Here is a 27742-nt window from a genome sequence, read left to right as displayed (position 1 = left end):
GTTTTAGTCGGAGTATGCTCTGCGATAAACAAAGTGCTGGGACCAAAGTATCTTCATCTACCAAAAACAATTGACGAAATGAGAGCAAAAGCATCCAATTTTAAGATAAACTTTGGCATGGTTCAAACTTTTGGTTGTATTGATGGGACTCACATTCGTTTGAAACACTCTCTGAAAAATTCAAAGGACTTTTACAACTACAAACAATTTTTCTCCCTCAATGTCCAAGCTGTTTGTGACAGTAAAGGTTGTCTTATGGATGTAGAATGTAAATGACCAGGCTCAGTTTACGATGCAAAGGTTTCTGCAAGCAACAACCGGGATCCCGGCAAGGCGGGACAACTAGCTTGCCATGTAATCAAAATGTCAAAATAATATATAACAATTATACAAAGAGAGTCAACTCGGTAAAGCGGGTCAACTTATCGGCCCTTAAGCGCGTTCAGATTGAGTGCTGGAACGATACCCTGTTTCGGGCACAAATCTGCAGGCCGTTCACACTACGTAGTACCCACTACCTTCGTCTATTTATAATTTCACGTTTTTCACTGTAAACAAGTTTTAAAACCATGTGCTGAATAGGTGCTTCTCAGTACACGTTCACATTGGTGCCTGAACACCGTACCGAGGCACTCTGAAGGCGCTATTAAACTAATTCACGATAACAATACACAATTGACACCCACTCACCCACACATTTCCTGCACACACAATACGACCACATAAGAACCTGACAACAAATGCGGCTAACCTGACGTTTACTCCTCACTTGACTCTGAAGATGACTACCGCTAAGGTTGCCGCAACGTCAGTCTACATCAATACCAACACTCATTCTCAGGATTCTACCCTCATTCTCAGGTTGCGATCCTCCGGGTTCAAACTGTTGATATTTTGTAATTTAATATAATAAGAAAATATCTAAATATAAAAAAAAACACTAATATAGGTGAGATATATAATAGTTCACAGGCTTCCCAACGATAACATGTGTGTTCAGAACATGCAATACTTCATGCAATATAGTGTATCATTACATATATGAAATACTTCATATAGCTAACACTCCCACTTAATGTTTCCTATAAATTAATAAATGTTCTTCAAGAATTAAACTAAAATTTCTTTGACACCTAACATGTCTCGAAATTTTAAAATGTTTGCTTGGGTAAACTTTTCGTCATAATATCTGCTAACATTTGGTCTGTACTACAGTATTGAATAGTAATACAATCATCATTGACCTTTTCTGAAACAAAGTGATATGCAACCTCAGTATGCTTTGTTCGATTGCGGAATCGTGGGTTCCTCGAAAGTTCGATTGCCCCAAGGTTATTTTCATTTAATATGGATGGTTGGTTTTGCTTTATTCCAAGGTCCGCTTGTAATCGTCGTAGCCATATGATTTCTTGAGTTGCATGACTGAACGTAACATACTCAGCCTCAGTCGAAAATCTAGCAACACAAGATTGCCTCTTTCCAGCTAATGGTCGATTGGTTGATCTGAAACACGTATCCAGATGTAGATTTTCTTGAGTTCACATCACTTGCCCAATCAGCATCTGACTATCAAATCAGTTTGCATGCTGAGTCTGTGCCTTCATAAACAAGATCAAAATTACTTGTGCCTTTGAGGTATGTCAACACTCTTTTTGCACCCTGCCAATGCTCCTTCTCAGGCTTTAACATAAGTTTTGATGGAATTCCTACAGCAGATGACAAATTAGGACGAGTTGCTGTTGTCACGTACGTCAAACATCCAATACGTTTTTCATATTCATGTATATTTTGTCGGGGTCTCTTCCTCGGGAAAGCTCTGAAAGTGTTTCTCAAACTCTAACGATGTTGAAACTGGTTTGCATTGTTCCATGTTGAATCGTTTCAAGATTCCTTCCAAATACTTCGATTGGCTGATTGTCAATTTTCTTTCTTTTCTGTCTCGTTTGATCAGCATGTCAAGGAAATGTTTGACTTTATTTAAATCTTCAACTTTGAATTTTGAAGCAGTAGCTTCCTTTTCTTCTTTCAGCATCTGGTAGAATTGAAAAATAGAAGAATATCATCAACATGAGTAGACAGTATCATAAAATTCACTTCTTGTTGCTTCGTATTTTTCACATAAAGACATGGATCTGAGCTTTTTCCTTGTATCATGAATAGTCAAAGAATGCAGAGCCTTGCTCAAACTGGAAAAGGACAACCTCGTAAGAAATCAGTTTGAAAAACAGTTAAAAGAGGAAATCTTCTCCTTCCAAGGTCATTCACAACTCGGTCAAGAGACGAAAAGCAAATAAAGCAGAAGATATTTTGTTTAAAAATGGAAGTTGTTTACCTGAAATCATCAGAATGTACAAAAAGCTAGCTTGATCTATTCTATATGCCACCAACGCAAACCGTTATAGAAAAAAGACAATAGGTTAATCACCTACCTGTATCTAGTGTATCTGACAATGGGCCGCTTACTTTTATATGGCCCGAAACTGAAGATTACGTTGACTTGTCTAAAACAATGCTTGTAGTAAGAGCAAAAGTGACCAAAGCAAACGGGCAGAATCTTGATGACGATGCTAAAGTTGGGCAGGTGAAAGATTTTTTACACAGTTTAATTAAGCAAGTGGATGTATTTTTGAATAAAAAGCTTGTCACACAAGTAACAGGAACATTTGCCTATCGTGCGTAGATTGACACCCTTTTGAATTATGGTCCGCCAGCTAAACGATCTCAACTCACTGCCGCATTGTACTATAGTGATAGCGCAGGCAGAATGGAATCATCTGATCCCCATCTTGAGGATCCGAACTATGGTTTGAAGACAAGATACGAGTTTATCAAGGGAAGTGCAATTGTAGGCATGTCAGGTCCTGATATTTTCTTCATTGACCGTTTGCTGCTCAGCTATGTTGGTGAGCAGAAACTGGTTATAAAATCTTATCATTAAATAAATGTTTTCTTTGTGTAAACTAATTGCTTGTGTGTGGGGGTGTTGGGGGTGTTTTATATTTGCATAATCTAATTGCAACACTCAGGAAATCAATATCGATTGGAATATTAAAACAAACAAACCTTTTACATGACAAATCAATACTTTAACCAATGCAATTGGGTTTTCGCTGGTGTAGTGGAAGCGTCAGGCATTGTAAGTTTCGTTCTTGATGAAATAGGATAACTGCTTTGTCAACGGTGTCCATTACGTGTACCGTGGTTAAAGGATTATCTTTTTGTTCCTTTAAATTCAGAAATTATTCAAAGTTTTGCGTTTGCACTTAGATATGTGTATACTCCTTCTCAAACTGAGAAGTGTGCTAGAACTGGCAGTCTCCATACTACTGCATTCTTCAGTACATTTCTTAAATTTAATACGTATTTGAGAAACAGTAAGGTCTATGTTTTCTTTTCTTTCATGGCACCTTGCTGTCAAAATGTTTTCGCATATATTACCATTCTTTTGGTTTTCGCATTCGTGAAAATTAATTTTTCTTGTAGTAATCACTGTTAGCAACAATATCGATAAAATCATTTAAAACGTTCTCGGTCCACAAGGCTTTCCTGCCAGCTTGAACGATCGTCATTAGCATTAACTTTAGATTCATCATCAGTTGAGCAATTACAAATAAAATGTTGGTCTAAACAATAGTACGAATACGGTATATTGAATAAAGGAAAATTATAATATTTCTTGGGGCTTTAATAATAATTATTTAGGTCTAACCTTTTTCTTCCAAGTAACGGAGAGGGTGTTGAAGTTTCTCGGCCTTCAGCGTAAAAAGTATTTAAATTAAACAGAGTGGGATGATTTTCTATCTCCGGTGATTCGACTGGATGCCTATCAGTGGTTGAATTCCTTACACAATTTGGGCAAGATCCAACAGATTCCAGCTTTCCAACCAATAGTTTCCTCATCGTCTTGAAACAAACTACAACGGTTACAAACTAGACTATTGTAAGTTATACACTTGTATTTTGTTTCTTTTTGACAAAAATTACAGTCAACAATCAATTGACATTGTCTCGTCGAAGACGCCATGTTGTTTACAATTGAGCGCCATAAAATTCACTCCAGTTTACTCGGGTTTAGATCATGGATTGAATAGGATATGTACGCACGAATAGGGTGATAACGCTACTCGTTTCACGTCGCTTTTTTAAGTTCGGCACATGAGAAGGTCACCGTTTGAACTAAGCCTTAGAACTGGTGGCAATAAAGCAGTCAATAGATTTTTTCCTTTTTGATTAAATAGTCTCCCATATGTGACTCTTGAGCATCCTCTTAATGAAGTATTTCATTTTTTCAACCATAAAAATTGCTTACTAGCAATTGGTATGAGTACTGTAGCAATAAATGATGCCTTTTCCTGATGTGTCTAAAGTGTTTGATTCAAATTCACGAGATTTATATGGTAGACCATGTGCATCGGGTTTTTGTGTTTCAATATCAATGAAAGGAATAGAAAATCTTGTAGAGTATTTGCGATTAACATCAAAGTCAAGCGTAACAAAATTGTATTGCCATTTGAATTAAAGGAAGTAAAGTGCATTAGTAATGATGATATGGTCATAGGGCTTGAGTCAAAAGATTTTACAAATTCAAATATAATAGACTTGTCTAAGCCAATGAAACAATCAACCATAGACACAGAAAAAGTAAACTGCATAAGAAACATTCAAATATCTAGAAAAAGGATGAGAACCAATGAAAAAACAAGACAAAGTGAAGTTAGTCTTGCAAAAATTAGAGAATATATCAGTTCAAAAAAATAGAATGAGACTCCTCAGCAAAGAAAAGATAGACTTACAAAAGCTAATAGCAGGAAAAAGCAAAAAGACAAAATGAGAGTACCCAGCATAGGGAAAGTAGACTTACAATTGAAAAAAATGCAAAAAAAGGTAGAAGACAAAATGAGACCATTGAGCAAAGGGAAGCTAAACTTGCCATCGCCAAAAATGTAAACAAAACAAGAAAACAAAACAAGACTATTGAGCAAAGAGAAGCTAGACTTGTTAAAGACATAAATGCATACAAAGCAAGAAAACAAAATGAGACGACTGAGCAAAGGGAAGCTAGACCTGCCAAAGACAAAGAAAGAAATAGAGCTTCTAGAAAAATTAAAATCTACAAAGCATTGTAAGCATAAAGTTAACGAACTGCCTTCAAATGCAACTGTTACTTCAAATGCAGTATATTGTTGGTTGTAAAGTAAATATTTTGACACATTAGCACTTATTACAAAGTTTGATAACTCTATCACCACAGGACCTCTATATAATTGCACTTGCTGTGACCAATTGTGTAATAAACATTCTGTTTCTCCTGCAGACAAGTTAAGATTGGTTAATCCTGACATAACTCAGTATCTGCAAAGTTTTGATGATATTGAATGGATTTGTCAAACCTGTAATGATCCCTTAAAATGGGGGAAAGTTTCCCCTTGTGCGATTGCTAATGGTATGAAATTTGCTGAAAAACCATCTTTGTTATCTAAATGAACTAGAATGTCGACTTGTCGCCCCTCGATTAGCATTTCAAAAATATTTCCGGCACCCAGAGGCGGAAAACTCAATGAGCGATGCGTTGAAGAGAGTGTCCCACATAAGCTATACGTTTATTCATTCAAAATACTTTGGTTGATGAATATAATGTTAAAGTTTATCAATCATTCAATCGTGCTCAAAAACACAATATCAACGCACAAGATAGCGTCATTAGAGCTTGCTCATCTAAACTCAAAGAAAAGATAATGCGGCAAAAACCTCACGTTTCTTTAAAAAATTCCAAACAGATAGCTTACAATTTACATATTGCTGTGAGACAGCGAACAGAACTTGCAATAAATATTGGCACTGATAATAGTTTGACAATCGGCGCGACTAATGTAATAAAACATATTCAATTGACCAACTATACGAAACCTTCTGGTCTCGTCTGGGTTAAAGTTTGACTGCAATGATGTTGGAAGGAAAACTCGACAAGAAAATTCAATTCTTTATACGCAAACACGTATATTTCAAGTGCATGGACAACTTGCTGTTGGTAAAACAAATTCACTCACGTTGTAATAAAGCAATTTCCGTTAAGACCAGCGTCAGCAAAAACTATTCATAGATCACAAGGTGATCAATCACAAATTGTCATTAATTTGAGTACAAGAAGGGCAATTCCACATATCACTATGTCGCTCTAGCATGCCGGTTACATGGAATTGAGTTGGCCCGATTAGACGGAATTACATGAAATATTGCGTCCCAGACTATAGTTTAAAATATGGCGGGAAAAAAGGCAAGCCTCGTTTGTTTCCAAAATGAAGTTTGATGTTTCTCGCAAGTTTTGCCTTTTTGCAGCATTAATTTTTCAGTTTCAAGGTTTATTGCACGCTTATTTTGCCTATTGGCAACATGTAAGCAGATTCTTAATAATGTATTACGCCACAAAGAAGACTATCGCTCAAAGAAAAGTAAAATATACCAAAAACTAAAACGATTAGTTACAAAAAGATGAAGGAGAGTAAAACAGAGAAGAACAGATGCTTGGTGGGCGAATATGATTGATGAAATATCACCACTAGAATACTGGAAAAAGAATTTCCGCACGTCGAAGGACCAGTTTATTGAGTTGTGCGAAGAATTACGATCTTATATTTCTCCAGGTATATCACAGAATTATCCCGCGTTATTTGTCGAGAAAAACGTTGCTGTGACGTTGTACTATTTGAAAGACACTGCCACAATTTTGATGACGGCAAATACACTTGGAATTAACTAGTGAACAGTTTGAGAATAAAAGCTACAGAGTTTGAGACAAAATTTGGCATGATACAGGCGATGGGGTGCATTGATGGGACCCATATTCCTATTCAAAGACCACATGTCGAGTCTCAGGACTATTTTAATTACCATAGGCTCTTCTCGCTGAGTGTTGAAGCAGTGTGTGATGCCAAGGGTTTGTTCATGGATGAAGAGTGCAGATGGCCTGTTAGTGTGCATGATGCAAAAGTATTTTCAAATTCTTTTTTTGGCAAAAAGCTACATTCAGGACAACTACCACAGACCTTCAACAACCTACTCCCTGGTCATAATAAGATTCCTAATTATGTCATCGGTGACTCTGCTTATCCTTTACTACCATACTGCATCAAGGAATTTCAGTCTTGCAAAAGTGATGTTGAAATGATTTTCAATAATTTATTAAAGTGTTCTCGAAATCCAATTGAATGTCCTTTCGGACGAACTAAAGCCCGTTGGTCCATTTTATCAAGAACAATGGAGCTGAAGCTCACTACAGAACCTAATGTTGTTTTGGCATGTTTTGTACTCCACGATTTCTGTAAACTTTATCATGATGAAATTGATGCAGAGCTTGTAAGATATCGAATGGCAGAAAATATTACTAATAAAAATATGTACATAAATGCTCCAGATCTAGTCTATTCTGACAACACAGGGGATGGAGAAGCCATAAGAAATACTCTTACAAAATATATACAAGTACAATTGCCTCATAAATATTGAAAAAAGCAAAAAATATTATTTGGCTACTGTCTAGAAAATAATTTGTGTTTTAGAAGTTGCATGCTATTTTTAAGGCATGAATTTTATTAGCTGTTTGTAACTTTATCACAATAATTAAGAATTTGTTTTTACTATGTGGCAATATGTAATAACTGGCAAATTATAAAAACTACATCTTTCTAAAACTATAATAAACAATTACAAACTTACAGGGTTATAAATGCAGTCTCATTGATCTGAATGTAAGTCAACTAAAAAATATCTTTAAGTTCAATGCTTGTACTTTATAAAATATAAAATCATCGCTTATAATTGAATTTGATTGAACAATATGATTGAACAATAACATAAAAACAAAAAACAATGTAAATATCAAACCACAACGTAAGTGCTAACAAAAACGTTACCAGGTCTAATGTAAATCACAATATGTGGGCTGCTCATCCTCAGTATTATTTCCATTATTCCCGCTTGGTATTGCTGTAGAATGTCGATTATTTGCATTAGGATATGAGTAATTTCCTTGCTGAATAACATTTGAGATTGTTGGAAATGGATTTGAAGCTTGTGGAGCCATATTAAAATAATGAGATGTCACATTCTGAACTTCAGCTGACCTTTGTATTGATGAAGCCTTTGCCATCATTGCAGTACTCATTGCCTTCATTGATTCAGCAAAAATATTTTTGACTCTCTCAATGCACTAGATAACTCTTTACGAAACTCTTTTTCCTCTTTGTATTCTTGAAGTAGAATTTGTCTCTCTGTGCAGCTAACACCTGCGTTCCAAATGTTTTCTTTTGTTGTCAATCACTAATGGAACTGAATAATGTATACTAGCACTATCAAGGCGCTTACATTTACCAATATCATTGCTTAAAGTAGATGTAGTTCCATCACCGGAAAAGGAGTCAAGGACAGTATCATCTCCTTTATTAGTTTCTTCATTTCCATTTTCCAAATCATTGTCAGTCAAGTCAAGTAAAACGGCATGTTCACTATGAACTGCTTCACCTAAGCATCTGCCATAAGGAAGAGGCTCAGTTGATGGGACCTACCCCATATTAGAACCATTATATCGTAAAATTCCATGATTAAACGTCAACATCCCGAACGCCTTCCAGATGTGACTGCATTACTAAATTTCTGTCTCAAAGTTTTTATTTTCTCTAAAATTCGCGAATACCCCTTTCGCACTTTTGCTTTATCGTCTTCAACATTTTTTAAATAAGTTTTCCTATCCTCTAGATCAACGATTTGATCACGAATAATCACTGGACCAAACAGAGACGGTTGATCGCTATAGTTCAACGCCATTTTCATCTTAACCGCCTCATATTGTTTGCTTATATCAGCATTAAAATCAGAGTTGTTGTACTCCATTCTGGTTTTATAATCAAGTAATGCATCAAGTAAATCCTAGACCAATTCATTGGTTAATATGAAACGGATTTCAGGATTGATTTGATTATTTGAATCGATTTTTTTGTGCACTTGCCTTTTGTAGAGTGTCCTCCATTTTGAAAACGAAACGTAAGAGTACGAACATGCGCATATATTACCATTCTAACTCGCTTTGCCTGGACAACACTGCAAGAAGCAATTGCACGGCGAAAAAGGATAGTTTTCATCTCGCCTAGGCGAGTTGGCCCGGCAATCAACAACCGCAGTCCCGGTAAAGCGAGCCAACTCGCTTCTCATGTAATCAAAGTTTTTGAAAACATAAGAAAACATTGCAAGAAGTAGGGCACCCGTTGGACCGGGCCAACTCGGTCGATGTAATCAGGCCCTAAACAGAGTAACAAATATCGAAGGTCTACTGACCGATCTTTGCGAAAGTAAGATTTGCACTGATGCTAAAGTTGTAGAAGAAATGCAATTGCTGAGAAATGAGTATAAATTAAATTTTTGTTGTACATGCTAAATTAAACTGATTTAAAAATTTCTTATCTCAATGCAAGATCTTTGCACAAACACATTGATGATAGGCGAAAAGTTATACAATATTCGTCAGTTGACGTCCAAATTTTTACTGAAACAATATTTAGCGCTCAAGACCCTAATGAAATGTATGAGATTCAAGGCTATGAGTTATACAAAAAATGATGACATTTCGCACAATAATCGTCCATATCACGGAACAGCTGTATATTTCAAACTTCCCATGATGACAGGATACCCATGAGTAGGAAACTGTCGTGGAATCGAGCTAACTTTGCTGAAGACAGTCGAACACCCAGACTTAATTGTAATTGCTGTATAAAGATCTCCAACACTTGCACTGTCATCTCTTTTTGTTGCCATTTGTTCCACTTTGGAAGAGCATCCTACTTCACAGGTTATAATCATTGGTGACTTTAAAGTCGATTGGCTTGATAAGACAGAACGAAGATCACTGAATAATCTTATGATCAATGACAATAGTCTCCAGCAACTTATATCAAGTTCCACAACAGATAATGGACTTTGATTGATCACCTCTATACAAATTTGATGGAAGAAGATGTCTAAGCAAGTACTCTTGAAACTTACTTTAGTGATCGCTAAGCAGTTTGGGCTTCTGTTAAGGAAAGAAGGCAATGATATCGGTACATAGTGTTGACATGTTAAAGAACAACCCTAATAAGTTGTTTAAGGGTAACAAAGTAGCAAAGCACCATAGTATTGACATGGTCAAATGATCTCAGCCCAATATTTATTGGCCGGCTTCCAGTAAACGAAAAGTTAAGCGTTTCTTGTTCTTTTCTGTCACTTACTTGTTTTCAAATTATATCTTTTATTTTAGGTTCCAGTAGCATATTTTCAAATTTAATCACATGATGTTCAAGCTGAAACACTGATTATGAATCAAGGTAAATAATTGTATATGAGTCTATCAACATGCAAAACTACAATCTCATCATCTCATCTTATTGAAGCCTTGAAACCGGATCGTTTTTGCCAAATTATATGTGACTAATTAACAGTAAAAAGGAAGTGCGTCTCCAAAAAAATGCGGTAAAAATTACAAGATTTGTTATGATCTCGGACTAATGTCTCGATCAAAAAAACAATGATCTTATCAGTAAACGTCATGTGTCATCACTGATACTATGGCAATGAAATCATTTGCATACAGATTACAGACTTCTTTACCTTGTATCTTATCAATGCGCCTTAGCCAACGATTTTATTTGGTGCGAAAGACCAAAGTATCGAATGACGACGGCATGGAGGATTTATTCTATCATCCAGAAGCAACCTCTTGACGACCGAAAAATAACAAAAGTTGTTGTTGAACTTATTTAACTAATATCATGCTCATATCAACTGATCAACACGAAGTACTTGCTGACTACTCAAATGAATTTTTTTGGGACATCATTATAGAAAATTTGGAATCTTCTAAAAGCTTCATAATTGTTTAAACCAACCTAAGCCGCCATCGTGGAACCTTACTTCTATCCTTTTTCTTTTTAACTTCATTTTGTGTAACATATTTATTGTATTTTATATGTAAACTCTGTCATTGAAGATGTATTAGAAAATTATGTCTATATTTAATTTTGCTTTGTTGTATTGTCTCTGAAAAATAACCACCGCACTTTAAACTATAGAGTGAGGTTAAGCTACAAATTTTCTTTTTATCGCCATTAGTTTACCGGTTTTAAGCTTAATTGCTAGACTATAATTTTATAGGCTACCCACATGTACGCACTGCGTACCTATTTTCCATAACAGAATTTATTTTGGTGCTCATAGATTCATTGTGAAAATTTTTGCCGGAGATGAATGTAGAGAATAACCAGTGTTACATGTTAAAATATAATTTTACCATTTCTTATTGTAAAGTCTTTTCAGGAACATATATGAATTAACTACTGTAATTGATACAAAAACTCAACATTCAATCTGGCCGCACCTGTACTATGATCACCTACCAATTTTTTGTGATAAATCAATATGCTCAATTGACAACCATCCATTTTTGGTTAATGAGCACTTAAGTTAGACCGTGGTTCATTGTGTGAAGGCACTGCTGGAGACAATTATTTTTTTTTAAATTTGCTGACAATAACTTTAACAAAGTTAAAAAAGTTACCACACCTGTGCATTAACTCAAATCGGAAAATTACAAGCAAGTATGGACAAACAGTCAAACACATTAAACATACAAACTTTATGTTAAAGTAAATGATTTGAGCCCGGAGTATCGTTACATGTTTGTAGATGCAGATCGTCCAGGTTAGTATAGTCCTGAGAAGTACTGTTTTTGTTGTTGTTGACTGACGTTTTGACAACCTAATCATTTGACTCTGAAGATGACTACCGAAGAAGAGCACGGATTGACGACTGTCACAGACGAATCAACTACTTCACACTAATTCACAATAACAATACACATTTCTCGTACACACAATACAATGACGTAAGAACAAGATAACAAATAGGGTTAACCTGACGTTTACTCCTCATTTGACTCTAAAGATGACTACCACTAAGGTCGTCGAAACGTCAGTCAACAACAACAAAAAACAGTCCTTCTCAGGACTATACTAACCTGGACGATCTACATCTACAAACATGAAACTTTATATTATTATGCAGGAAGTTTGGAATAAAATCTTAACATACGTATCTAGATGGGAATGTGTTTATCATGTATGTTGAATCTATAATAATTTCATTAGTACAACAAATAACAGGAAAATTTTAGTATTATATCTATAATACAAACAGAGTATTTGATATTTGTTTTGTCATTATAATTTATTTCATAATTTTTCACGAGAATGACATGATTACGATGAGTGAGGAAATATATGGCTACATTGTTGATATTCAAAGGCGTTTAGAAAGAGGGAATTACTATGCGGACAGCTTGGATTACATTCAATATCGAATTGACTAGCTAATAATTTGCACAACTTTACTGCTGTACAAGGAAGCATTCTATTAGCTGTACAAACTAGTTTGCGTTGCATCTACACATTCTGCTTTTTCAACCGAGTGGTGAAGTTTTTTATGCTTGAAAATGAGAACAAAACACAATACTTCCAAAATATTTCAAGTATGCAAGGAAGAACATGTGACGTTTTGATGCTTATCATGAGCCATATTACACCACATCACTGAACTTGTATGAGATCGTGTATAGATAGATGAAACTTGTAGACACAAAAATCTAAAAGAAACTTGTAGACACAGAAAATGTACATATAGCATTAACTAAGACTAAGGCTCACAGAAATATTTCAGTTCTGTGAATATATGAAAACATTGGAATGGAATCAATAGTCAATCTACATAACGTTTAAACACCAAGAATGAACAAATCCAATCAGGTTTAACAAGGAAGTTAGAAAATTGAAGCTATTTATGTTGTTGTTGTGATCAATGTTTGGATCCAATGTTTCGATCAATTCCCAGCGCAGAGGAAATTTTTAGTGCAATTTTGCTTTCGACTGACGTTGAACAAATTTTGATGCCCCCCCAGTCAAAAATGTCTTTTAGTTTGTGCCCCTCCCCCACTCGAAAAATCTTAGCGACCTCACTGTTCGATACTCTTTTGATTTAGATGAATCCAAATTTGCGAGGTGAAAAATATATTGACAAGCCATCGTTTAGGGACTTCAGGAACCTTTACAATCAGAAGACGGCATGTTTATTTAAAATTTTATATATAATGTATTTGCGCGGAAATATAAGTTGTCTCAGTTCGGAAACAGGAAGAACAGCCTTGAATTTCCGGTTCCGGTAATATTCAAATCAAATCAGAACATAATTTGAAACAACATATCAGAATTTAGGATCAACTCAAATTCGGTTATGTTGTTTTGAATTATGTGGTAGTTCGTTAAATCCTGTCGTGTCACACTAAATGCTGTTTTGTTTTGTAAATTCTGTTTCGCATTAATTTTGTCTTGTTGGCGTGAATTTTATTGCACTCGTTGAAATTCCGTTGTGATAGAACATTAATTTGGAACAACAGAACTGAGATCACTGTAACAGAATTTAAAGCAGGATTTTGTCGGTAATTATCCCTCATACATAGTGGACGACCTTTCAATTCCCATATTGCGTCCCTTTTTTTCTACCCTTATATTTACCTTTGTGTCTACTTTTGTGTTTCTGTCTACTTTTGTTCTACTTTTGTGTTTACCTTTTCGTCTGTTTTTTTATAGCCTTTTCGTCTGTTTTTTTTTATAGCTACCTTCGTGTTTAACTATTTTCGTGAGTAACTTTTTTTCTATCTTTTTAGCAATCTTAGTGTTTTACTTTGTGTCTACTTCTAAAACGATTTTTATTATAGAAGTTAACGTTTCCTTTCATGACAGACATTATTATTAGTAATTTATGTTTTGGTCATTCTCGCTGATCAGAGCATGAAAAAACGAAAACTGTCTCAACCTATTTTAACATTTTGTGAGCAGGGCGGCTCCAGCCCTCTCTTGTTGGAAAGGTGTAGGCAAAATTTAGCCGAGCAGTGACGTAGATTTTTCGACCAAATTGTTTAATTTGACGAGACAAAGTAGCTAACCATACTTCTAGGCAAACTGTGAAAAAATAAAAACAAGCATGACACACTGTATGATATAAAGAATCTTTGTGCAAACAAACAATGTAGCCCATGAAGCCCGGTTTCCATATTATCGTCAAATCTTCAGTCGTCGAAAAAAATACCTGATATTGGCTCAGCGATTAAATGGAAACATAGTTGAAGATGAGGAATGCTGATCGTCAAGACGATTGATCGACGATAAAGAATGCAGTTTTATCTCAAAGGTCTAATTTCGCCCGCAGCCAATGTCGACGATTTTTAACCGGGATTTGATGGAAACCGGGATTCGGACCATTTGACGACTCAACATGCAATGAAATTTATTCATACGATAAATTTATACTAAAACAAGGCCGAAATAAGCAATGAATGCCTAATTTTTCCTACAAATTGGCTTCAATCGTTGAATGTTTTTCATGTTGCGTAAATCATTCAATGATTTATGACTGACGTTTATATGTAAAAGTTTAAATAGCAACTAGCAGATCAAAATATGCCGCTTATGATACAAAACTTAGAATAATAATGAAATTTTTTCCTATTAGCTATTTCCTATAAGTTTTTTTCTTTTCATGCAAAAATCCACCAAAATCCCTTGTTCTGTTTTTTTGTCAATTTCTATCTAAACCGTTTGAAATTTCCTGGATCTTGATGCCCATTCAATAATTTGAGAATTTGGTACCCTATGAGAAAACGTTGAAGTAAGAAGCTAAACTTGTAGGTGTTCTTCCTATAAGGAACACCACACTACAAAAATTGTGGGTGTTTTGACACCCAGACACTCACGGGCCAAGACTTCCCAAGCCCCTGTAACTCAGCAATGTTTAAAACAATCTTCAATTGATTGGGAACACTCAACACTGTCCAACCAAAAGTAAATTTATTTTAGCAGGTACTTACTAAGTATATTACACGATGTGACAAAAAAACTCGCTGTAAAAAAGACCTTGCCTTATTATGTTACTCGTGAACGTTAGACTAACTTTAAAGTAAAAGCCTTGAGTGTACCGATGCTATCAAAGTATTAAAGATAGCTTGGAGATGCATCACTTCATTTACTTTTTTAAAAGGTTTTCCTTTGATGTTTTACGTTTTCCGAATACATACAAAATTTGCCGACACTGACTAGGGGGGGGGTATTCTACCCCCACAAACCCCTCTAGCGCCACCCCTGTCTGTGAGGTTCTCTAGCCAATCAGAGCTTTGGCATAATTATTTGACCGTGCTGGCCTGACTAGAGCAGACCTGAAACGGGCGAAAGCTGTTCCTTGTGCTTTTAGGCAATGATTAATGCAAATATCGTGTAAAAAGATAAGTATAGTAAGAGTAATATGAAGTATAGCAAAATGAAAAGGAAGCATTAGAAATATAGATATTACGAGGTTAACATTGTCAAAATATCATTTTTTTTTGTTAAAAGCATTATAAAAATCAATAGAGTGGAAGATGTTTTCGGGTTATACCACTTCTATGCATCTAAGAATATGGTGACAAAAGTTATCATTCTTCCATGTAAAACTAACATGACGTATACCAACACAAGCAACGCTCAAAAACAACGCAGTGTTACGTTGTCCAAAAAATTGTTGAGGTCATGACCTATGAGATAAACATGTATCAAGTGTAGCCAGCCATAATTGATCATATCACAAATGTTATTGCAAGCACTGAAGCACATGAAATGTTTCTGTAGTCAAAGAGCTTTGCTTTACCTGTTTCTTGCTATTTTTTCTATCTTTTTTTTGAAAAAGTTTTTTTTGTTGTACAACGCAAATTTCATGTTCAGTTCAGCTTTTAAAAATCTAATTTCCAGCTAGTAGCTCTATACTACCATTTCTGAACAAAAATACTAAGCTAAAGCTGAAATTAAGCTGAATAACTGTATAAAGCTGAATATTATCTGTACACACCACATTTACTTATTTACAGACCATTTCTACCTATAGTACGCCTAAAACGTTTCGCTAAACTACCACGTATTTTTAGTGTTTATTAATTATTGTTTAATGTTATTGATATTATTAATCTTATGAGATCTCCCTAAAACGGGCTTTTCAGATCTATTTAAAAAGTTTTGTAAGTAAAAATGAATTTTAAAGTTATAACTATACTATATTTACATCAATAAAATAATATAAGTATAAATACATTAAATATGACTTTATAAAGAAACTATTTTAAGAATACTATGTTTCATTTGTTTCTCAAATATTATAAAAATTAACTACAATATAATTGTTCAAAAAGCAAGGAAAGTTTAAGGTTAAATTGTACAATGATCGTTTTATTTTATCTTAAAAAAACCGCTGCTCTTCACCAAAAATACCATTTAAAAAAAGTCGACGCTTTTTCAAGAGAAATGATGATTGTCATGACTTTATTTGTAGGTGGGAAAATTGCCCAAAGTTATTGCTTGTTTAATCAGCCCGATATTTTACCCCTGCTATATGCTTTTTTTATTAAATGAAAGAACAATGAATGAATTATTTGCTAAAGACATGTTGATTTTAGACCCACTTATATTAGTAGCCTGATCTATTAAGATAAAACAATAATATACAACATATTGTCGCTTAAAACATTTTCATCATAAGTTCTACTGAGCATTTGCTGCTAATGTTTTGATGCGCAAGAAACAAACCTGCCCTCCTTGTAATCCGACACAAACAGTTCCATTTTTAGCACAGGCAATCGCGAGAATGTAATGATCAAACTGGAACTCCTCGATCAATCGTCCATTTTTCAAATTCCAAAGTTTCAGCGTTTTGTCGCGTGAGCCGGAAAGCAAAAACTCTCCTCCAGGAATAAACGTTAAAGCACGAATATCATGAGAGTGACCATGCATGAGATGAATAATTTTGCCTGTTTGTAGTTCCCAGTAGAAAAGAGAATCATGAGACCCCTTTGAAACGATGCGTTTAAAACAATTATCAGTTGGTTGCCCAAAACTAAGCATGTCACCAAGCGCAAGATATGCACGCGACATCTGTTCCCTACCCTCGTCACTGTGAACCTTTTTGACGATCTCACCATCATCAAGACACCATTTCACTACACTAAATTTATGTGCAAAAACAGCAACAAGCATCTCACTTACAATACGCAGCGCTGCAATCCCATAACTTTTGTAACTGTACCTGCGGACGACTCCGTTGGCATTCAACCGAAGCACAAAGTTTTCATAAGAACTGCATACAACATCTTCTGTTTCAGGCACAAAAGCGAGAGCTGTTATTGGATACCGGTAAAGACGATCATGTGACCAGACTTCAGTCATTATTGGAGGAGTGAATTTTGTTACGTACCATAGTTTTACTGATCCATATTCTGTCCCAGCAGCAAAATAAAGATATTCGTTATTTGGATGACCTTTGACTTGGGTCACGGATTCTTCAAATGCGGATTTTCTATATTGAATTGGATTGCTGTCTCTATATTTAAAGAGCAACAGAATTCCGTTTTCACAGCCAAGCAGTATGTATTGCAAGCCAAGAGGTGTCACGCAGTTCACTTTCACATAAGGTTGATCTATAGATGATTGAAATAAGGAATCATCACGACAAGAGCACGATTCCTCCAAACTTATTTTACCAAATATATATCGATATTTTTCACTCTTAACTTTATTAACACTCTTTCACTCTAAACGATATTTAACACTCTTAACAGCAAACAGATAAACTGAAAAGCAAATTAAACAAAGTTGATGTAGCTATGGGGCTAATTACATGAGCAAGGGCAGCCGGGATTCAGTCAGGCGATAAATGATTTTGGCAAATGGAAATGATTCAATACTTATTATCAGATAAATCCTCTCGAGCAATTTCACAATATTTTGATTTAAGAACTAGGCAAAACATTTAAAATTGAAACAACAAATTTACCCTGAATTGAGAATCACAACAGGAATGATTTCTAGCGCTTAACAAACAGTTGTAATTTTTAACCTTTAAATTTTGGCCCCTCTCAACCCTCGAATAATTTCACGCCTCACTGAATCCCAGCTACTCAAGATCATATAAACGGCCCGTAACTAGAAAAGAGCAAAACAGATAAAAACAATATTTCAATTTTGCATGTTAAAAAAGTAACCATGCAGTAGCTGGATAGTTGCGTAATTATAGACGTTTTGCATGTCGTGTTCAGCATGGCCAAACTTTTTCATTTACATTTATCTGAAACTAATATTTAATCAACATAAGAGCATGACATTCAATAGATAGACAAGTTACACAGTTGATAGTTGCTTATTTCTTAAAAGCATGTTGAAGGATTAAATCCTAAAACTAATTTTTTATATACTTGTTTTACATTGTTGCGTGGTATGTCTTGAATAACTTTACTTTTTGTGCAACTTAACCAGTAAGGTCATAATATAAAGAATAATCTCCAAGGGGCTGTTTACATGATCCCGGCTAACCGAGTTTCAGTGAGGCGTGAAATGATTTCGAGGTATTGAAAGGAGTCAAAACTTCAAGCGCAAAAATTACAATTGTTTATTGAGTACCACGAGTCATTCCTGTTGTAATTCTCAAATTGGGCCAAATTTGTAGTTATGATTTTAAATGTTTTGTGTAGTTATCAAACCAGAGTATTGGGAAATTGCCAGAGAAGATTTATCTGATGATGAGTATTGAATTGTTTCCATTTGCCAAAATCATTTATCATTGACTGAATCTCGGCTATTCGGGGGCTCATGTGATCAGCCCCTAAGTGTATTATAGTTGTTTTGGGCTCTTTATGTTTCGTTTGAGAAAAATTAAAAAACGAATCCTTTGGCTCAAAACATACGTAATACTTTACCTGTAACTTCAAACTAAGTTATTGCAGTTAAACACATATTTTTTGCAATTTTTTCTAGTTTACTGGTGGGTACAATATAACCTATGATAAAGATTTCTTTGCTTTTCCATGTGCATTTTGCAGTTTTTTCAAAAGCATTTTTAATCTTATTAGTCAAAAGATTAAAACATAATCATGTAAAAACTCCCCAAGCTATTAAAATCCACAATAAGTTTGCTTTCTAACCAGCTATTGAAACAAAATAATATGAAAATATTGTGTTTACTGTAATTCAGACTTCGCCGTGTTTAAATGAAAAATCAAGAAACAAGCTTAACAACTGATCTAAAACTGATGATTAAGTGAACTAACCTAGTAGTACTTTTTCACTGCAGCTATTGATGTTTCTTAGTTCCACTCGATTTTCCTCGTCAACCATGATAAAACTGAGATCATATGGCAACATGCTAATCAAATGTACGCCTTCACCAGACTCCGTGTTTTCAAACTTTTGCTCCACTTTCGACGTTTCAAGATCAACCAGTGAAATTGTCCCAAGACTACTTCCTGTTAGAGCAAATTTTCCATCGCTTGTAATATCAATTGCTGTGACGATGGAATCTTGAGGATGCTCAGTTTTGTATCTGATTTCACGCCAAGATGATAGCTCCCAGTAAATGAATACACAATCTCTCACAATGCCAGCAAGAATGGCTTCACCTTTGGGTAAAATAACCATTTTTGTACAACTTGGGTTAGGACCTTGACAGATGGGTGATACTTCATAAGATTTCATATCAATTTGACAAATTTCGTTGTTTCTGCTGCAGGTATAAACAATGTTAGTATCCCATGCAATCTCCACAGTTGTGAATGTCGGAAGCGTGACGCATTTAAGTCCACCATGGTTTTGCCAGTCCCAAACATACATCTTGTTGTCTTTGCAGCCAATAAGAACAAGCTCCCCGTTAAAATCAAAACGTACTAAACGTGATTGCTCATCGCCAGTGATACTGCAAATTTCTGCTCCATCGAGCAAATTCCAAACCTATGAATACCAAATGAATACCTGAATTACATAAAGAATTATGTGCAGAAAGAAACTGTAATGAGCACATTTGAATTAAATTATTTGTAGAGCTTGTGAGCAAGAAGTCAAGACATAACAATCTTTCAATTCTTTTAAAAATTCATAAATATTTGAAGATTAGAATCGAACAAAGGCAGCATTATATTTCCCTTTTGCGAAGTAGAAAACATAACAACAATTAAAAAACAATTAAACATTTATCTAAACTTAATTTTTTTTGTAGTCCTGACACAGCTTCCATGTGTTATTATTAAAGATATATTACATAACAGATAGTCAAACTACCATTACAATATAGAGCTGCTCTTCAAAAAAAAGCCATCAAAGAACAGTTTCAGTAGCTAAAGTACTTAAGTTTTATGCTTGACAATGTAGAGGAGGCAAGATGCCTTTAAACATCAAGAGAAATTCACTTTCAGACGGGAAGAAAATCGCAATCGTTTACATTTTGCACATTATTCATCGCAAAAGCACTATTTTCCGAATGCCATTTAAGGCTCGACAAAAAATAATTATTTTCAAAAACTGTTCTCAAACTTTCTCCAATATTTTTGTAATATTTATTCTCAAGTTTGTAGCATTGAATTAACTTATAACTTTTCGTAGATTGTAGTCTGACAGTCGACTTTATGGGAAAAAAATATTTGACACCAAGGAGCGTGATTCTGATTTTGTATTTGTTAATACAGGTGTTATTTGTTACAATTTCTTAACATTTTCAAAGCCTCTAAGTTAAAAAATAGGTAACTATTTTTTCGACGTACAACCCCCCCTTGATTTTTTAAAAGAAAATCTAAAATTATGCGAATGTCGAGTCCATAATATAATTTATAAACATCACCTTAATTAAAAAATCTTTTCCAAGCGAAACAACAAGACGGCCATCATTCGAGATAGAAATACTTTTTACTTTTTTGGTATGGCCTAAAAGATATAACAGAACAAGTCAAATTTAATTTTCGTAATTCGGTATTCCTTTAAGCAAAAACAAAACAATCAGAGCAATATAGCTAATAATCCTTTGCCTATTTATACAATGAGCAGTGATTATGGTGATTGTTACAACCAACACAACGCTTGTACAAAGAAGAAAAATAGTAAATATCTTATGACCTTGACTCAATTGTTGCAAAAAATATCAGGCTTATTGTCTTTGTTCAATCTGTGCTGCAAATATCGCATGCGAATATTCAACCTGTTCAAATTCAAAATCGTTTTACAAGTAACACGACCTTACGTGACGACAGTAGTGGTAGTATTACTATAAATCACAAATCCTGAGCTTGAAATAATAAAAATCACAACAGAGCATTCCCAAAAACACAAAAACATTTAGGCCATGTTTACACGTATCCGAATGCTTCAGCATCCGCAAACATTTTGTTCCGGATTCAAAACTTTACCCGACCACATGTATCCGAATTTGATGTGTTTTTGTGTGTCCAAACGTAGCGGAGGAAACGATACAAATACCCAAATATTGCTCACAGAGCATGAGCTTTTACGAATAATGAGCACGCTATAAAATGTCGAATTATCAAAAAAAAACTACTGCTTCAAGGTCATCAAAAGAAAAGGTAAGAATGAAGCTTTTGTGTGGACAGACGATAAAATAAGCCTTTATTAAGTGTCGTTTTAGGATATAAATAGCAAAAATGTTTAAGGACACATTTCTGGCAACTGGCATTGAAAGGAGCCCTATCAAAACTGCTCGCTCTCTTTCCATGATAATTTAAGACGGTAATAGTTGCTTTCATAAACGCAACAATGCTCGAAAATAGTGCAGTAAAAATCGAAAGAATCGCTTTAGGCACCATTTTAATCTATAGGATAACGCATGATAAATGTGGATTGGATTAGGGCAGCGGTGCTTGAGTAGATACTATATTTCAACGATTTACATCAGCGTTTTTAGATCATTCCGGTTACAGTGCGTCCATACGTGTCAGGAGTTGATGTGTTTTCAAAAGATTCCTCTCTGGAATCCGTTTTCAAAAGTTTGCGACTACAGCATGCGTGAAAAGTGTGGACGATAAGCGTAATCGCAACAAAATGTTTGCGGATACAAACGAATCCGGATACGTGTGGACGGGGCATTACTTTACACCATCTTTGAAACCGTGTGAAAAGCAGCTAAAAGATTTCGGCAGTCAAAGCAATATCATGGTAGTGAGGTTAATTGGTAATGAAATGTACTCGAAAGCCGGGGAAGGTTTAGTGAAAGTCAGCTTTAGAGTGCACTTAATCACTAACTAACCTCAGCACCATGATATTACTTATAATAACATTGGCTTTACATTGTCTCTAAAATGCTGAAATAGCATTTCCGATATCCTAGAATTTACAATATTCCGAGAGAGCATGCTCCTACCCCCACAAAAAGCAAGCATCTGAGGTGATCCGTGACTCACTTCTATAGAAAATCCTCGGTACGCAAATCAAAATACACGTGATAGTTTCCATACTACTTAGTGTTTCAAGAACTGTGACGTTTAACTTCAAAATTGTTTTTCTAAAGTATGAAAAACATTATGAATCAAATGTCAAGGCGTAGACTCATGTGCCTGTTTATAATATATGAAGTTTCATTGTTTATTTTTTGTATGCCTTGAACTCAGTGGCCGTCTTATGGTACATCAAAGCGGTCAAGTGAAGTAAGTAAAAGTTTGTGAAATTTGTATGTTCCATGTTTCGAAACAAAGCGAGCGTAGACTATCACTACCTTTATTCAAAAAACTTTTTCGTACAAAATCCGGTGTATATTACGCGTAACTGCGCCACTAAAAGAGCAAGCGTTACTTTGGTGTATTCAGCAGCGAGATCAGCAGTATCTATATAAATGTATGACTGGTCGGCGGTCTGGAAAAGCTCAAAAATATGGCTTAGATTGGTCAGTTTTCAATTTTGACCGGTCTGCAGGCAACTTTATTGGTAGTTTGACCGATCTGTGGGTTAGCCTGCAAACTTTTCTTTAATACAGTTGGTCAGCAAAAGGGCAAAGTAAACTGTCATTGGTCAATTTTTAATGACCGGTCAGTCGGGTCAAAAGTTCAAAATAAACACATCACACTTAAAACAAATCATCGTTCCAACTGTAAGTCTGTATTATAAGGATATTTTTGTACACTAAATGGAAAAATGGTAGTAAGTGCGCTTAAAAAACTTTATTCCTATTTGTACGAGGCATACTTGAAAGAGCTGAATTCTAAACCGAGAAGCGGGTGCTGAGCTGATCACGTCGTTAAATAGGAAAATATAAAAATGTAAATGTATTGCATTGCAATTTTGGGGCTGAAGTTTATAGTCCTCTGCATTGAAAACAAAGATCAAGTACACAGCTTTAAGGTACTCGTTAGATTTTTAATTTGTCATGAAAGCACCATGTAAAATTTACTTTAATCTGTAATATGACTCTGCTAATTAGGCCCTATTTGCATATTATTTCAAGTGCGTAAACAGTCATGAAATTGGAGAGTTTATCTTCAAAATACATTTGGTTTTTTGAGTTATTTAACAATTTTATGACTTATGATTCTTGATATTCGGAAAAAATTTGTATTAAGCTTCGCTTTCATTTCAGATGAAATTTTGAACTTTAATTAGTATTAATATATTCATGTCAATATCGAAATTTAATGAGGGGTAAGATAAAAGCCGGATCCGCCACTTGCTTGAGTTGTTGTTTATTTGCACGAGACAGTTTAATTTTTCCGAATGTTTAGATTTTTACCATTAGGATAAAGTAAGTTACATACCTTTCAAATTAAAGCATTCGTTGGCATTGTCACATTTCCAGATTTTTAATGTTCCATCCATAGATGACGAAACACAGTTCGTGCCATCTTGTGTGATTGCAATGTCCATTACATCTTCACAATGACCATGAAACGACCCGTCGTTCAAACGTTTACTTGTATCCAGGTCCCACATGAAAAATGTCTTATCTTGACTGCCAGACAGTGCTTTTGCACCATTTGAAATTATGAGAACAGATCTAGAATAAAGAGAATTAGATCATTGCTGTATTATTTAAGCATACTTATCATAGCAGCATTTAGGTATTTTATCATATGCGGGAAATGGCTAATGCTGACAACAGTAATTTGAATAGTTTTATCTGAATGCTAAAACTTGACGTCTAAAAAATAATGGCACTTTATGAAAACATTGTAGATAGATGTCACGGTCAAAGCAAGTTCTACAATTGATTACCTAATAGATTGGCTGTGTCCTTTAAAACAAAAAAGAGATTTTCCAGTTTGAAAGCACCATAACCTTACGTGCATATCCTGTCCTCCAGAAACTATATATTTCGAGTCACTGCTTACAGCGACACTGTATATTTCTCCTTGGTGTCCCTTTAATGTTTGCCACTCGCGAAATGACTGCAAATTCCAGATCTTTAAAGTTTTATCACCAGAGGCAGAAACAATCATTTTACTATCGTAAGTAGCTGCTACGGCATAAACGGTGTCTGTATGGCCTTTTAGTGTTGCCACGTGAATCAATGTAGAAGCATCCCATAATTTGATTGTAAAATCAAGTGATCCCGTCGCTATCATACGGCCATCTCTGGTGGTACATAAGCCTCGAATATGCATATTCGTTTTATGTGCTGCCATTGCAAATAATAATTTGCCATTAGCTACATCCCATACTCGCAAATTACCTAAAAAACAAATCTTTTTTAATATTTTTACTTTGCATACATGATACTAACCAAAATAATAATTTATAAGCACTACTCGAGCTATCCTGAATGTAAGCCCCAGTTTTAAATTCAGACTTCCTGTACTGCCGCGAGATTAAATGAATTTTGCGTGACAGCGACACGAAGTCTTTAAACTCATCAAAATCTTTCTTAGATCATTCCACGCGTAAGTATCACTAACAATACGAGTTGATTTACTCACATAAATATTGCCACATACGAAATTTCAATGTCGTGAATTATGTTGTGGTATTTGGAAACTGTTATAAATACGTAAATACAACTGTTTTTGAGGAACCCAAGTGAACGCCTTATAGGCGTCTTGTTCAGTTTAAATAGTTTTATGTGAAAATCGGCATCCTTTAACGATGACATAAAATTTTATGTACTTCATTAATCTGACCATTCTTTAACTCAATAAAGAAGAAAACCAAACACAAAACGGGATAAGATGAATGTGGCTACCGTACGATTTACCGCTTTGGACGGAATAAAGAAACAGTAAGTGACGTTTAAAAGGGTGTTGTTGTTTTAGTTAGAGTTAAAAACAAAATGTAATTAGTTGACTGTTGTACGTGGAACCAAACGGTTCTTAACGTAATTTGAGCGTATTTTGGCTACTTGATAGTCACAATGAACATACATTGACAAAACTCAAAAATTTATTGGTTAAATTTTAATGGGCTTATTGGTTAAAAAAAAAATACATCAAAACCATTTACTTTAATTTACTTTAGAATAACATACCATCATTTGAACCAGTGAAAAGACGATTGTCATCAAAGCTAAAAGCCAGTGTATTGACAAATCCTCCTTCAGCTTCCATGGTAAATAGCAATTTATATGTGTCTAAGCTCCAAAGTTTTGTCGAAGAATCATAGGAACCCGATGCAAGCTTTGTTCCACAGTGCGACAGCGCGAGGCAGTAGACGTCCATTGTATGACCTCGGAGCACTTCTAACTCCCGACCTGTTTCCAGTTCATGTACTTTTATCAAGCAGTCCGTTGACGCTGAGATCACCACATTTCCTGAAGGACCTACAGTAGTAACCAACGCTAAAACTTTGTCATGGTGTTTTCTGAATATCTTTATCAACGGACCTGTGGGGTCTGATAAACATGAAAACAACGGAACGAGATGGCAAGTCGTAGAGCAAGTTTCACGGGCTCGATCTAACAGTATTTTTACTCTTGGAAACTCCTCCGCATGGGAAAGCAACCTTCCTATATAGTAAAACAAAATGTCATGTAAAAAAGTGCAAATAGTTTAAATCCACTATAAAATTAATTTTTACAAGTCTAAGGTTTAGTCATTCAAAAAGTCTTTTTACTCTTGGAAACTCTTCCTCATGGGAAAGTAGCCTTCCTGTAGAGTGGAATAAAATGACATGTAAAAATGTTAGCATTCGCTCTCATTAACTATCACATATTTCTTTTCGCGTTTTTAATTTAGGCCATCCAAACACGGTAACCGTTTGGAATAAATATTCATTAAAAAAGACCGAAGAGCCAAAGGACGAATGCCCTTTTTAACTTTTTCTTTAAAATTTATTTAGGATTGATTGGCAAATTCTCGTCGATTGATTGATTGATTTGATTGGTTGAGCTCAGATGTGTTTTGCTTTGGATAATAAAACACGTCTGTTGACCAATCAAAGCATGCGTTTTACTTGAATTCAAAATTATATTTATTACCACAACATTTATTACCTAGCAACTGAGGACCAATTGAATTTGGACTGCTTTCGATGATATCAGCAGACAACATTAACGACGATTTAAGAAGTTTGATTTCGTTCAAGGGGTGTTCAAGAAATCGAAAATCTGATATCAAAGATGGTAGATTAGTTTCTTTCACCTTTTGTTGCAGCCAATGGAAGTTGAAGAAGAGCCGTTGAAGTTCTTCATATTGTTTCGACGAATGGAGATGGTAAGGTAAATATCTAAAAAAATAGTCTCTTTTTCCATTGAAGCATGGCCATTCGCGGTTTGTGCATTGTTCACGTAGTGCATCAAGGAACTGACTTTGAACATCCTCCACCGATCTTTGCTTGGAAAGATCTTCGCTTCGTAGTTTTTCACGAGCATAATCCAGCACTAGATCATGGACACGATAGCTAGTTTTCTCTTCCATTACAGGTCCTAGAATTACTCTCGAATTAACAAGTTATCCACGTACGTGTAGAACTGACAAATGAATAATTAATGAGATCAAAGGATTTAAGATCAATAATCAAAAAGAATAAATGAACAAGTTTTATTTGAATCAGGCTAAACAATGAAGGAAAATATTTTTCCTCTCAAAGAACGTCTTTTTCGTTATTATTTTTAGGAGCAAATTTGCTTTGCAGTAATAGAAGTCTATTTTCTTTTCAATTTCGCTTGTTTGGCTTACATAAAAAAAATTCCGCTGACCCAGGCATGAGCATCGTTCATAGGTTGTTCACACTCGAGACATAATGTATATTGTAAATGTACTACATGCTATGTATTACATTTTATACCCAATAGGTCCTTTTTGTAGGGTAAAATACTGACCTTTTTGTATGAGAGATTTTCTCTCAAGCACACGCAATATTTTTCTTGTTTCTTTGGCACTACATGCATTTCGCCCTGGAATGTTCTCAGATGACCAAAAGAGTTCAAGAATGTCTGATGGGATGTCGGTATCTTCTGGAAAAATGGCAAAGTCAAAAAACCTTTCTTCGTATTCTGCTTTAATTTGGCTCAGTCGTTTTAAACTGACTTCAATAGCAGCCGAAACGTTTGTGTATTGGTATTCACCAGGCAAGAGATCGTCTTCAGACTTTATTTTTAGCTGTTGTAAGTTTGCATTCTTAAGTTCGTCTAAAATATCTTGCCAATCCTGTTTAGCACGAGTATCCATTAAGGTTGCACCGACGATCGACAAAGCCAGCGGGAGACCACGGCACTCATCTAACAATTGTTCCACTATGCTTTGCATTTTGGAGGAAAATGTTGATTGTTCATTAGCAGTAACAAGCGCACCTTTGTATAAAAGCTGGCGAGATTGATCTTTAGGCATTACTTGTAATTTGACTACAACGCCTAAAAGAAGAATATTTCCTAGAACTTGACTTATTATTCATCAAAA

The 27742-nt window shown here is 35.1% G+C and overlaps 2 protein-coding genes across 2 annotated transcripts in view; one reads left to right on the top strand and one right to left on the bottom strand.

Moving 5' to 3' along the window:
- The first annotated feature begins 6816 nt into the window (after nt 1-6816).
- Nucleotides 6817-7503, top strand: LOC124439425 (protein ALP1-like). The gene has a single exon (XM_046989650.1). The coding sequence runs from the start codon at nt 6817-6819 to the stop codon at nt 7501-7503; it is 687 nt and encodes a 228-aa protein (XP_046845606.1).
- An 8327-nt stretch (nt 7504-15830) lies between these two features.
- Nucleotides 15831-27742, bottom strand: part of LOC124438069 (apoptotic protease-activating factor 1-like) — a 30710-nt gene continuing 18798 nt past the window's right edge. Inside the window, exons 8-15 of the mRNA XM_046988060.1 lie at nt 27166-27696; nt 26338-26769; nt 25375-25851; nt 24129-24585; nt 23672-23910; nt 20758-20840; nt 19199-19874; nt 15831-17572 (exon numbers count right to left, since the gene is read on the bottom strand). Of these exons, the coding sequence (XP_046844016.1) occupies nt 16641-17572; nt 19199-19874; nt 20758-20840; nt 23672-23910; nt 24129-24585; nt 25375-25851; nt 26338-26769; nt 27166-27696 (3827 nt within the window). The 3' untranslated portion in view covers nt 15831-16640. The remainder of the gene's footprint in view (nt 17573-19198; nt 19875-20757; nt 20841-23671; nt 23911-24128; nt 24586-25374; nt 25852-26337; nt 26770-27165; nt 27697-27742) is intronic.

This window comes from Xenia sp. Carnegie-2017, unplaced genomic scaffold (genome assembly GCF_021976095.1).
Source record: "Xenia sp. Carnegie-2017 unplaced genomic scaffold, XeniaSp_v1 HiC_scaffold_19, whole genome shotgun sequence".
NCBI lineage: Eukaryota > Metazoa > Cnidaria > Anthozoa > Malacalcyonacea > Xeniidae > Xenia > Xenia sp. Carnegie-2017.
This window is presented reverse-complemented; position numbering and strand designations above follow the sequence as displayed.